Source organism: Carassius gibelio, chromosome A3 (assembly GCF_023724105.1).
Source record: "Carassius gibelio isolate Cgi1373 ecotype wild population from Czech Republic chromosome A3, carGib1.2-hapl.c, whole genome shotgun sequence".
NCBI lineage: Eukaryota > Metazoa > Chordata > Actinopteri > Cypriniformes > Cyprinidae > Carassius > Carassius gibelio.
The window spans coordinates 25,902,963-25,916,856 of record NC_068373.1 but is presented as its reverse complement, the minus strand read 5'-3'; the positions used below and the strand labels follow the sequence as shown (position 1 = coordinate 25,916,856).

General features: G+C 38.7%; 1 protein-coding gene across 1 annotated transcript in view; it reads right to left on the bottom strand.

Annotated features, from left to right (window-relative positions):
- Positions 1 to 3,151: 3,151 nt before the first annotated feature.
- Positions 3,152 to 13,894, bottom strand: part of LOC127953542 (potassium channel subfamily T member 2) — an 80,250-nt gene continuing 69,507 nt past the window's right edge. The window contains exons 17-30 of the mRNA XM_052552717.1: positions 13,449 to 13,601; positions 13,121 to 13,371; positions 11,704 to 12,022; positions 10,765 to 10,870; positions 10,486 to 10,658; positions 10,019 to 10,090; positions 8,187 to 8,321; positions 7,998 to 8,109; positions 7,804 to 7,905; positions 7,145 to 7,228; positions 6,919 to 7,047; positions 6,485 to 6,833; positions 5,913 to 5,997; positions 3,152 to 5,771 (exon numbers count right to left, since the gene is read on the bottom strand). Coding sequence (XP_052408677.1) covers positions 5,642 to 5,771; positions 5,913 to 5,997; positions 6,485 to 6,833; positions 6,919 to 7,047; positions 7,145 to 7,228; positions 7,804 to 7,905; positions 7,998 to 8,109; positions 8,187 to 8,321; positions 10,019 to 10,090; positions 10,486 to 10,658; positions 10,765 to 10,870; positions 11,704 to 12,022; positions 13,121 to 13,371; positions 13,449 to 13,601 — 2,200 coding nt within the window. The 3' untranslated portion in view covers positions 3,152 to 5,641. The remainder of the gene's footprint in view (positions 5,772 to 5,912; positions 5,998 to 6,484; positions 6,834 to 6,918; positions 7,048 to 7,144; positions 7,229 to 7,803; positions 7,906 to 7,997; positions 8,110 to 8,186; positions 8,322 to 10,018; positions 10,091 to 10,485; positions 10,659 to 10,764; positions 10,871 to 11,703; positions 12,023 to 13,120; positions 13,372 to 13,448; positions 13,602 to 13,894) is intronic.

Below are 13,894 nucleotides of genomic sequence, written 5' to 3'. Positions count from 1 at the left end.
TCTCGCTGCTTTTTCTTCTGTGTGGGTGTATTCAAGCTGTGCGCTTCAGTTTGAATCTGAATAGCGTGTTCAGCGCGGGGGCGTGGTCACATTGGATATAACGAAGGGAGACATGAAAAACAGACATCGCGTTGTTTTCATATGGATTACTTTATCACAGAATATCGGTTTTCGGCAGCACTTGTTTAGTTTTAAAGGAGACATGTCAAGCTTTCTATAGATATCTCTCTCATGTCTCTTCGTTGAGTATTCACGGAGTTGCACTTCATTTTAATGACGTTTTTGTAAATGAAGATCAGCGCAGACAGGCTGCAGACAGCACACATACTGATAAGACGATCGGGAGAAAACAAACACATAATTATATAATCATACTTACAGGTTGTGATTCGGAGATGCTTGTTGGTCTAAATAAAGTTCGTAATGAACCCTCTTTTATGGCCATACGCTTTGAAAATCCCGCCTTGTACTCACCGAGATTAGAAAAGCAGTAATCAGTGAAATGTTGTGAACACAACAAAAGGGATTTGTTGTACTGCTCTGTTATTGTGGTAAAAATGAATTTTAGCCATTGGTTCTTCTGATCTTCATTCTTTAGCAGTGAAAATAAAACAAACTTGCCTTTACAATTAAAAACACACTGTCTCCTCGACATGATGCTCTCACACCAACCAGAGCGTCTGTGTGTGTGTGGGGGGTGGGGCAGGTCAGAGTTCCGTTTCTCCCAAGACGGTAGCCGGAGATTATTATGCAAAGTGCTCCTAGTGACGTACATAGAGATGGGCAAAAGATTTGAAATCTATAACGACTCGTTTCAGCGATTCAGAGTTGACTCCTTACTTTAGAAGCCAATAACTTTATAAATCGTGTACTTTTTGGTTTAATTACTTTGCACATTGTTTACACTGATAGACAGCTACATCATATACTGTAATACAGGTAATTTTTGATTTCCCATCTGTGTGGCTCTTTAAACATAATGACTGGCGGGACATTGTGATGCTCCACTTCACAGATGCTGGGTGAAAGGGGAGTTTTACAATGGCAGGACACTCATTTATGACACTTTGTTCACCAGTAAGAACAGTTTGTTCTATGTGTCATACATCATTGCTCTATTTTTACATCACTGCACATGCACAGTACTTTCCAGTTTTGGTTTTCAATCCGATCAAAGGGTTACATATTCTCTCGCTCTGATTACAAAAGAAATAAACCAACACTTACAATCCGATCAAAATCTGAAATGGGTATGGCCAATTCAATCCGATTGACTTGGTTACATGTGACATTATTCTGATTGTGGTTCTAGTCCTATTACGATTGGAGTAGTAGTGTCCTTGTAAACAGTCTGAATCATAGAAACCATGAGGAACAGCAGTACCGTTAGTACTTATTTCTATTCATATTTCCCAAACTTATATATATATATATATATATATATATATAAACATTTATGGCAGAGTGGCCCATGTTAACAAATAATTCCAGTCTCTAACTCCTCCTTATTTTCTCAGATTTTCTCAGCCAACTTTATGAGTTGCAGCCTAGGATGCTTTTTTACACACACAGAGAGAGAGATCAGGCTTTGTTTTATATATATTTTTTTTAATTAATAGGTTAAGGAATGCTAAAATTATAATTTTGTCTAACTTTAAAAGGGTCATCAGATGCCCATTTTCCACAAGTTGATATGATTCTTAAGGGTCTTAATAAAAAAGTCTGTAACATAGTTTGGTTAAAATTTCTCAGTGTTAGTGTAAATAACACCCTTTTTACCCTGTTAAAAACAGCTATTTTCAAAGCAAGCGATTAGTAGCATTTCCCTTTAAATGCAAATGAGCTCTGCTGACCCCGCCTCCATCTTCAGAGCCCCTGAGGGACTGTTTACTTTAGCTGCATTCATTGTGAATCTTGTTAATTAGCATATTATTAGGAAAGGCTATTTGCAAAGATTCATTAAAAAACCTTAACTCACTTCTTCTGTTGGAGAAGCTGGATTACGAGTGATTTGCGCGAACATAAAAGGTTTTAGGTAGATCGGGGGTGCATTACCATCAGAAACAAACATTATCCACTGCATCTTGTTGTTGACTGACTCTGGTTGGTGTTGTACCAAGCTGACCTTTTCTTTCACAGCCGCTGCCTTTTCTGTCTTAAGGAAATACTTTCAGTGAAATATTAGCTGCCATTTTCACGATTTAAACAAAGGTCTATCATTAGAAACTGTATTGAAAGTAAGCAACAGATCATTCACTCATGTACATTAGGTCCATTAGCAGTTACAGTGGCCTATATGTGTGCTTTTAGCTCGAGTTTAGGCAAAAAATGAGTTTAGGCAATCAGGTATGGCTGTATTTCAACTTGTATGAATGCTTATGAAACATCCACAAACTTCTGCAACCCTCTGCTTTATAATGTAGGCTGCCAGTGTGATGCCAAACAACACTTCACCTGGTCCTCTTCTGTTTTTATTAGAAACGAAAGTGTTGCCATGTCCAGAATAAAACTACTTTTATACTGCTGTCTACACCTACTCCTTACAGAAAACCTTCTGTATTTTTATATATATTTGTAAAAACTGTATGAAAAAATTGTAAGGTCCTCACAAGGTCATCATACCATCACTTCCTGGAGAGCCACTGTCCTGCAGCGTTTTAACTCCAACCCTATTTAGATGCAAATAAACCATCTAATCAGCATCTTCAGAAACTTCCATGCAGGTATTTTGGAACTGGTTGGAACTAAACTCTGCAGGATAGTTTGACACAGAGCTTGACATGTGTCAACAGCCTTTTCACCTGTAGATCTGTGAACTGCAACACATCAAAACATGACTTTCATTTAAAACTATGTCATTGTCTACTGAAACAGGAAATCTGTGAGAATAATGGAATGTGTTTTACGTGTGCTGTTTGCACTTTAATTATGATGAGTCATGCCCTATGTTTACCAAAATGTGAGTTAAAGAGAACAGCATGTGAGATGGTCAGATTCACAAGGTGCATTCAACTCCAAAAATATCCCTATTAATGTGGTCTAGAAAACCACATTACACATTTTTGGAAAAGGGTGTATGGTGAGATGTTGTGCTCTGCGTACTTGGTAACCTTTTGGTGAACTCACACACGGAAGCATGAGAGACAAGTCATCAGTTTGGTTGATTTTATTATGCTCCTGTGTTTGAATGGCACTGAATCAAGGCAAAAGTGCTTAATCAACACAGGGCAGCAGGACGGTACAATCTCGCTCACTCCTGTACTTTATGGCAGGACGAACAAATCCTTGGTCTATACATGCATGTTCTTGAGCATGCATGCCAGCAACAGGATAGTATACTGACAAATGACAAAAACAGCCTTGGAAAAGGCATAAACATCTCAATAAAAGGGAGAAGAAAACAAAGAAACCCACAAACCCATAGCTGAACAGATGATCTTATCAAAGCAAACATCTAACAGAGACTTAAGCCATTTCACAGAAAGAATTCAATTTCTTTCAAAGACGATGACTTCAAAATGTTACTGAAGACACAGAAAGGGCTTGTTCCTAAAGCCTCCTCTGGGAATAACCAACAGATGTTGTGGTAAAACAATGAGAAATATTGTGGATCGTTCATTTGGCGATGTAATAAGCTCCTTTTTGGCAGCTTGCAAAGCAATATGCAAGTCCAGAGAGAGTTTGGGAAATGAGAACGGTAGAAAACGTGCACAAAATGTACAAGCACCGGTGATCTGATACAGCTTGATGAATCCCAGGGTCCTCAGAGCGGCTGACATACAATGAATGTACATGTCACAGAGCAACAGAGAACAAACCCCGTCCACGAACATTTGGCAGCGTGTTCCTTTGGCGGTCCAAGTCAAAATTGGCAGTGCTGGCTAATTAAGGTACATTCACATGCACAGAGACTGATACAAGTTACATCATAAATGCACTTACGTGGCTTCGGCTGTCTGGCATCAAAAATAATTTGATGCATAAATCAAATGTAAATGAGTTTTTCAAAGGTCCATGCATTGGAAAGTCCTTTAGTAAGAAAATAAGGGTTGGATTACACTGTAAAAAGTGATTTGTTGCTTAAATATACAAAAGTTTGGAACCCATTTGCATTTATGTAATTTAAAACGAATCCAGTATTTTCTTTGGAGAACTTTATGTAAATTTTATTTAAAATCCTTGACTTAATGTAAGATCCAATAGATATTGTTAGTTTTGTATACTCTTGACAAATTAAAAAGTGTAGACAACAAATATTTGATAGTCACAACTCTTCTAGTATTTTAAAACTTGCAGTTATTTTAATGTTCCCTGTTTTCTAACCAGTCGCCTTGTCTTTACATTTTCATCTTACTGTGTATCTCAAGGAAACATTTGATCATTCTACTGTATGTGTTTTTCCTGGGAATCAAACCCTTGAGCATTTCTTGACCAACAGAAACACCCATTTTGGTGTAGAATGTGTTGAAAGAATTACTTAGAAATGATAGATGACTCATGCCTTAACAGATGGCAGTTTCATCTTGGTTTGTACAGACTCTTTTGTTTTATACACTGTCACAGGCAGGTTTGGTCTTTTACATTAGATAAGATCATTTAAGATTAGATAAATTTAAACATTCCACCACCTGTTATTTAAAGGATCATACTTGAATCAAACAAGCCATGTAAATGTTGTTTAGTTATGATCATAGACATAGAAGTTATCGTAGACGTTTTTAGACTCTATTGTGCGACTGGAGCAAAGCACAAGGGTGAAAGAAATGACTGAAAGTATAATAAGCAGGTATTCGTAATACTGTTTTATTTTTTTTTAAAGCATTTTCTTGAGAGATATGATGAGATATTGAGAGTCATCTTCAAATCATTATTAATTTAGGTGAAAAACATGTCCATGTCAAGAAAAATTTATTATTTATGTATAAAGAATGAAGCCTACTTTTAAGACCATTATGATTGTTACATAATCATTACAATTACCATATTTTGTGGAATCAAAGTTGCATTTCTTTTCATGTGAAACATGCTGTGAATTGAATTCCAAAGGAGGGAAATAGATTTAATTGTCATGAAAATAGATACTCTTAAAAATAAAGGTGCTTCGCGATGCCATAGAAGAACCCTTTTGTCTAAATGGTTCCATAAAGAACCTTTAACATCTGAAGAACCTCTCTGTATCACAAAAGGTCCTTTGTGGCAAAAGAAGGTTCTTCACATTATAAAAAGTTTAGAAAGAGATGCTTCTTTAACGAACCTTTGACTGAATGGTTCTCTGTGGAACCAAACATGGTTCTTCTACGGAACCTTTTGAAGCACCTTTATTTTTAAGAGTCTATTTCAAAACAGTCTTAAAAAGGCTTCATTTAGTTTATGCAAATCATAATTCTATACTCTCTATAGTTTCAGTGAAATGCATCCATTAGTTGATTGAATGAAAGCATAAAAATCCTGTTCTCTCAACAATTTCAGTTGCACTGACTATTTGATTGAAGGCAACTAAAAGCTAGATCACTTTTTACAGTGTAGATTCAGCTCACGGTCACTTCTGCAGAGGTATTCCTCTCTTTCTCTCTCTCTCTCTCAGCCGTACACACACAAGTATGTCCCATCTTCTCGTGCTGGTGGCCTGTGGTGATTGTGTTCATAGATGAGTGCTGTCCTGTGTCTCAAATCTGGCCCTGCTGTCCTGTGCCTCTGCTGGCCCTGCGCTGGGCTTGCGACTGCCGGCCTGGTTAGGCACTGGTGACAGAAGGTCTGGTCTGATCAGATACCTGCAGGAATAACAGCAGAACACTATCCTCCAATGTGCATAGAATACATGCACACACAAATATTGAGTAAAATACTCATTTTTTATTATTCATGTGTGAATGATGTCTTAAAAAGCGATCTAGTGATGTCATCGTACTCACACGACATCATGGAGCTCCAGGTGTGTGTCAGGGGAAGGGTTGATAAGAATATAAGACAGTCTGTTGCCTTGGTCCGTCATCCCATCTCATATAAGGAGAGAAGGAGAAGAAGAAGCCTCTTATGCTCAGAAAAACGACATTTATTTGATAAAAAAAAGAGCCTACCGTAATATTGTGAAATTATTATATATTTTTAAAATGAAATTTATGTCATTTAAATAAGATTTGATGCTTAAGAAACATTTCTTATGTTGAAAACAGTTGGGCTGCATACATTTTTTTTTCATCTTCTTTAAGGTTATAAATCTCTTTGCTGTCACTTCTGATCCATTTCATGCACCCTTGCAGAATAAAAGCAATAATTTATAAACAAAACTGGCTGAATATTGTATTCCTTGTGTTCTCTATTGAAAAGTGTGGAAAACATGTCTTGATTATTTTCCGATTACAACATTTTTCATTATTCATTGACTAAACCTGGTTATAACACTATTTTAAATACATACTAGATATTAGATATGCAACATTATACTTTTAGAGACAGTGTATCACCCGGCGGTGTGCACACTCACTAAATCCAGATGGCGAGAGCCCCAGATGTTTCATGCGTGTGCGGACCAAAGCGTTGAGCTCCTGTCTCTCGGAGCGGCGGAACAGGTTCAGTCTCTGCTGGCTGATGCGCTCGGCTGCACTACCCACTCCCTTGGCCCCGCTGGAGCCCCGCCCACCTTTACGACTCAACCGTCGTGCCCACTGCATGCTCTTCCTCCTCAGGAGCGGGTGGTCCATGGCCTGTGATGATGAGGAGGAGGAGGGAGGCTCGGACGACGTGGAGTTGCGGTGAAGACCGGAGCGGCAGAGCAGAGGCTCGCGGGGTTCACGCGTATCCTCGTAGTCCTCCACCGTGATGGACACCTGAGACTGAGTCAAGCCACACGGTGGACTCATTCCTCCACCGAAACGCTATAATGACAAAAAAACGACAGAAAGATGCACAAGCAGGTACCTCTGAGACAGGCAGTTTATGCGCTTCAGTGCGGTAGATGCCGATGGGAATGTCTCCTGTCGACGAGCACAGCTTCTGGTAGAGACGACCATAACTGCGGATCCACAAGTCCTCCTCTGTGATCTTCATCTACAAGGAACATCAAGGCAATATCATCATCAGTTTCCTCCATTTTATTATGACAGTCCAGATCCAGTCTCATTATGGATTGAGTGATTGCACTCACAGCACACAGGAAGCCAGATCCAGGCATGGAGTCGAGACCTAGCAGCAGTCTGGTGATGGAGATCATGTAGTCCTTCACAAAGGACTGCAACACACACAAAAGATGAAACCATTCATTCAGTGGACATTTCAGGGTAGACTTCGTATTTAATAGATGTGAAAGAAAGGCATGTGAGGAACAGTGTTCAATAGCTTTTGTTGAGTATAAGTGATGAGAATGGTAAGGAATTTAATTAACGTTCATGATTACATTTCCTTAACGATTTGAGGAGGCATCTCTTCAGATCTAATCAAACCTACTGAGGCTCATTAGTTTGAGACAGAACTGTAAGAATTTTTAACTCATTTGAGAAGCAGCTCGCAGGAGTACATTTGCAGTTGGATTTCATTGCATTGATGCATTGGGTTTGTATTATTTCCTGACGTCTTTCTCTCTCATCATGCATATTTTAGACCATGCCCCATCGCAGTTAAAACATCAATTCTTTAGCTGTGGTGTTGTCAGAGCATTTTTTAGGACTGTGTTTCAGCCATATCAAGGTCAAGATCTGTTAATGAAACTAAATAAAGAGAGGAAACACATATAGTCTATGGTACTCCCCATATAGTCTATGGTAAAACTGTAGTTGAATCATGCGTGGTCACCTGCATTATAGTTACCTGATAGAGCAGAGTGTCTAACATACTGACACTAAACACCTTCCCAGCGGCAAACGGTAATCTGAACATGAACACCAGGTTCGAGCCTCTCTCTCTCTCTTTCTACAGCACAAATGGAGATGAGATATCAAGTTATTTTAGACTCATTCTGAAAACATGAAGGCGGTTTGTGTTGTATTGTATTCGGGTCTCACCTTTTCCAGTTTGGAGAGAGCTAGAGAATAGTGGTCTTTCACTTTGAACTGCATGAAGCGCATGTTGGCCGGGTGGGTGAGTTCAGTTATGATACTGAGAGCTGGAAAGAGCCTTTGAGAAACAGTGAGGAGAGGGTGTCAAGTCCCCAAATGCCTCAAGCTGAATGAAAAACATGTGGAAGGACCTACCTGAAGAGCGTCTGAACATTAACAATGGTCTTGGCATCAGCCATGTAATCCTCCTCAGCGATCATGGAGCTCTCTTTGTCCACCACAACCATGGTGTCAGCAAACGTCACGCCACAACGCAGAAGACTATCCAAACTGCACACACAAGTGTTGAGGGGTCAGTAAAACAGACAGAGGGACTTAAACTACAGTAAACAGACCTGAAACAAACATTGAAATAATGAACAAAAAGTTTATCAAGTTTTGATAATACTTCATGCCTGTTCAGATACTTTGTAGGTATTTATAATGAAAAAAAAAAAATGACTGTTTTCAAACTGGTTTCCTTTCGTTAACACTTTTTCTTAAGGCCCTGTTAATAACACTTGGTATTAAAAGCATTTTGGTTGATCGGATCACAAGTAGACGAGTGAGACTCATTCCCGTTTATACCAGCCGTTGTAATCGGTCTCTTTTTTCCGCTTTCGACCACTTTCCTCATTTCTTTTATGGGCTCTATGGGCTGGTGAATACATGGGCCTTTTCTGACCTTTTGATCTAACATTGTGAAATAAGCTTGCCCAATTGACTTATTAAAACAAATGAAGACAACAGACAACGATATGAAGATTAGCAGCTTTCAATCTGCTCTAAAGCAGTCTGGTCAAAAGTGTATTATACCACCTCTAGAAAGTGTGGACAAACTCAAAAGCAGACAAAATCAAAAATTTCAGACCCTGTTTACAGCTGTTTTTAGCATTGTCCACTTGTTTGTTGTGAAAGTGACATGACATACAGCATACTACATAAGCAACGAGAACGATTCAGCCTGGCGGTGGAAAACAGCTTTGGAATTAGTTGCTTTTTGCCAGTTGTTTTCTTTTAAATTACTGTAGCACAGGATTAGTATTTCTTTTTGGAAGTGATTGATTGTAGCCCTCATTGATCAGAGCTTATACACCTCAGTTTTTGTAAAAAAACAAAAAAAACAACAAAAAAAAACATAATTTGTGGATAATTTTGGCAATATTCACTTAAAACCAAGGTGCAGATCTGTGAGGCCTAAGATGAGTCAGTTTTAGTCCAATGTGAAAACATTCACAGTCACACTATACATTCAATACATTCATACTACTGTACATAGAACATACTTTTTATACAGTCACAAAGTGAGTACTAACAAAGTATCTTTACGACAAGTCACGTGACTCGCCAGCCATCTTTGAAACACCTCACCTCTCTCCTATCTCTTTGTATGGGGAAACATCAAATTCTTCAAAACTTCTAACAAAGCTTACATTCAATTTCATATTTGACATCACCAAAGAAATCTGACAACAACTGTGTCATAAATGTTGTTTCTTTTGCTTAAATAGCATTATAAAAAGCTGACTTTACAGATTAGCAATTGGCTCTTTTATTCAGAAGGCAGTGATTCCTGCCATTGAGTGGCCATATTTTGAGCGTTGCATTTTTCAAAAAAATACGAGTTACACTTCTTGGTTATTCAATAATCTTTGGTACTAATTCAAAAGGATTGCCTACTCAGAAAGTATTTGATTCTCTAGTTTTGTTTCTGAATGAATGAGTGTGTTTGAACAAATCGGCTGAATGAATGATTTAATGACTTACTCATGAAGACACTTGTGACCACCTACTGATGAAACCTGCACAACGTGTCAAAAACCCTCACTAAAGTACCGACTGACTGTCTGTCTGGAACAAACCAAGACAATGGATTGAGAGAGTAAAAATCTCCTAGTGCTGTTGGACTGCACTAAAACTCATTCATCAGAACTAAATGTTGTATTATACACACATGAATCTCTTTATATGTACAAAGCTTCCCTTACTTGTCGATGGAGCCCACTGTGTAGAAGACCATAGGAAACCAGCAGATGGCTTCCAGGAAGTCTGTCTCAGGTCTAGCAAACAGCACAGAAAGAGATGTTGAGAATCTGAGGTGTTGCCTTGACAAAAACATGCTAAATTAATTAGCAAGGTCTAAGTTGTCTCTTTCAAAGTATTTAAAGAGACTGACCCAATGTCTATAAAAATCACACCACTTCGCCCTTCTTCAGGGCAACTAACTAATGCAATCCAGCCTGTAGCTGCTCCCCAGTGTACATCCAATCAGGAAAAAAACAAGTTGACTCAGAGTTTTATTACATTTGATTGCATTTTATGACAATAAATCTCACATAAATTTTCTGTTACAGGAGAAACAACGATTATGTGTTATAATAAATACAAAAACAAAGGATTGATGATGCCTAAAGGCTTATCTTTTTCTTAATGTTTCTGCTTTTAGGACACTCACACGTTCTCCAGTAGTAAAACGATGGGGTTGAGCTCCTTCCTGGGCCGGTAATACGCCCGCAGCGGAACGATGAAGTTATAGAGGCCGTTTCCTGCGCTTTCTGCGGACACGATAATCAGTTTGTTTTTAAAGCCGTATGAGCGAGCGTCCTCGTAGGGCATATGATGACAAGCCTGAAAAGATAGAAGATCTGCTGTTAGGATGCTGGGCTGTGAGGGCTGTAGCTGGTCAGCTTCTGTGCAATACATATAAAATATTTGGAGAGAGGCAGACATTCACCTTATCCAGGCGCAGACAGCAAAATGGCATTTTCTCCTGCAGGAGGTGGCAGAGGGCAGGAGAGCTGCCGATGTATGGAGAGTTTAGCGGATAGCCTTTGACCCACCTGTGAGAAATACAAGAATAAACAGCTGTCCCAGACAAACATCTACACTCATCAATCCGAAGTTTGGGGTCAGTACAATGTTTTATGTTTTTGAGAGACGTCTCTTATGCTCACCAAAGCTGCATTTATTTTAAATACACTATAAATAATAAATTGGAAAATATTATTAGAATTTCAAATAACTATTTTCTAGTGTGATATGTTTGAAAATGTGATTTATTCTTGTGATGCAAAGCTAAATTTTCAGCATCATTACTCCAGTCTTCAGTGTCACATGATCCTTCAGAAATCATTCTGATATGCAGATTTGCTTCACATTTCTCTTTAGTATCAATTTTGAATTGATTTGTTTCTCCATGATTCTTTATTGAATAGAAAGTTCAAAAGGACAGCATAAATTTTAAAGAGAACACTTTTTTAATTCTTTCTTTACTCAACTAACAGTATATCTGTGTTTACTGTATTTTGGTCTGGTCAAATAAGTTCAGCCTTGGTGACTGACTCCAAACTGTAGTGTATCTGCAGTATAATCAATACGTTCAACCTTTGAAATGAGTATTTTTGAAATACCCACGATTGTTGTATAATCAAATAAAGTCATAATAATATATTAATATATGTTATAAATAATATATTATATTAAACTATAAATAAAACAAACTGTGGTTTGTCACACTTCGGTCATTTCCTGTCTGGTGTGCCAAAATAATCTGCAAAGTAGACCAGACTTTATGCAAATAGTCAAACTTTTGGCTTCATTAGACTATTTAGACCAGGATCACATTTATGTGGTCTAGAGACTAAGACCTGGTCCTGCGTGATCTAAGACTCACTCGCAGTGTGCTCCCCACCACTGGCCTTTCTGCTCTCCCCCCTCTTCCTCCTTTCCCTCCTCTCCTCCCTCGTCCTCTGATTGGTCTCCAAGCAGGTCAAAGGTAGGGCTGTGCACCCCATCGACCACCTCCAGGACGGGGGCGATGCTGTGTCTGCTCTCTTCCCCTGAGCCACTCATGGCGGGCAGTGCTAGAGTGTTACAGCCGCCCACTTCTGTCCTGGAGCCACTCCTGCTCACAGTCCCACTCCCCAGAGGCGGCGGGCCCGAGCCTTCTGGACTGCTGTCACTGGAGTCCTGCAGGTCTATGGCTACTGTGCCTGTTAGAGGACCAAAGACATTTGTGAGTCGGAGGAAATCAAAACCTGACTTTATTAACCTTCTTTAGGCACTTTTATTTTACATTATGAATAAGCATAGAATTATATTAAAAATATATATCTTCTTAATATTTCATGAACATCTAATAACTTTCCCATGAGGATGGAGGTTAAAAGTAAGGGGGTGTGGTTGAAAAAATGGTGTAAATTAACAGATCGGCTCCAACCGTTTATAGCACTTTCAATCAAACCTCTGAAGTCCAAGATACAACCGAACTGACTTCCAGTGCTTTTCTCTAGATGGTGATGTTGCACTAAAATGGGACATTTTGTTAGCATAGAAACCCTAGTGAAATTATGCAGTGAATTTAGCAACCATTGTTCTCTTTTTCTGTCTACATCCATTTCACATTCACAGCAAAAAACAAGAGTTTTTGAATTCTACTGTGTTCTGCTCATCCGGAGCTACATTTATTAAACTATTCGATCATCATGAATGATTCGATCCTTAGTCAGCACAGAATTATTCAAAAGAAAGTGTTCATACTATGAAAATAATTCCCTGATCACAATTAATTATGATAACCATGGTCACTCTCAATAAGAATAGAACTACATACATATTGCACATTAATAATAATAATAATAATAATAATAAATGACTTGGGACTTAAAACATTTTTAAAAGATTAAAAAAATTATTCTCAAACCTTAAAGGAATTTTATTGTATGTTTTATTGTTATTTAAACATTTGTTGTATGATTTCAGATTCAGTGTGAATGAATTAATTCTTAAATTCACAAATGAAACCGAAGTAGTGACAGATATTTTATTCCGTATTATGGCATATGGAAAAAAAATTAGGGTGGGAACTGGTTCAGTTCATTAGTTGCTGACTGGATGAAGGCAGATATAAATATGAGCTTGCAGTTGATTGTAAGAAAGGGGCGGAGTTTAAGCTGACAAAATAGATTTCCATTTCATGCTGACTTTAAGAAAAACTGTTAATTAAACTGTTCTTCGCAATAATACGTATGACAATTTATCTTCAGGCGAAAGTTTATGCTTGAAATGAAAATGTGAGTTTACAGACTAACCCATGCTTGCTATAATACTGTGCACTGGTAGCCGGGTGAGGCCATGATAGATTGTCTGTGGAACCCCTCTGGAGTCGCCCCCGTGGCCCCTCACTGGCCCTCTGTGGCCCCTAACAAAGGCTGAGTTCTCCTCCTTGGAGATGTTGATGTAGAAACAGGTGTCGGAGGCTCCCATGATGTGGCAGGGTCCGGGGTTCATGAGGATGTTGGATGTGTCCATCCTGCGCACCCCGATCAGACACACGCCGTATCTGCCACAACAGTTAACAGTGTGTGTGTTTACTGGCATGACAACATAGTGATTCACTGCATCTTTAGCCAGACTTACTTCTTATGTGCGTGAAAGGAGGCAAAAGTGAAACTCTTTCCCTGATATTCTCCAAAAAACTTGCTCTCTTCCAGCCGGATGTGGTGGACCTCATTGGCTGCACACCGTCGGTATGTGCGCTGCCATTGGTCGACGGAGCCAGCACTGCCTTCCCTAGACAGAGAAGGGAATTAAAATGTTTTCCTAAAGAATTAAGGGATAGTTTTATCGAAACCTAAGAGGTTTCTGTCTCTTCATTGAAAGTCTATAACAACAGAACTTTGAAGCTTCAAAAGGTTTATCAAGAGCTTGTTAAAGTAATCAATATGAATCAAGCAGTTCAATCCAAGTCTTCTAAGAAACACAGTTGCTTTATATGACCAATGCACATACATAGAGCACATCAAATACAGTAAAAGGAAGCCAAAATGATCAGTTTAGCATTGACTTGGACTTTTTTAAGTGTT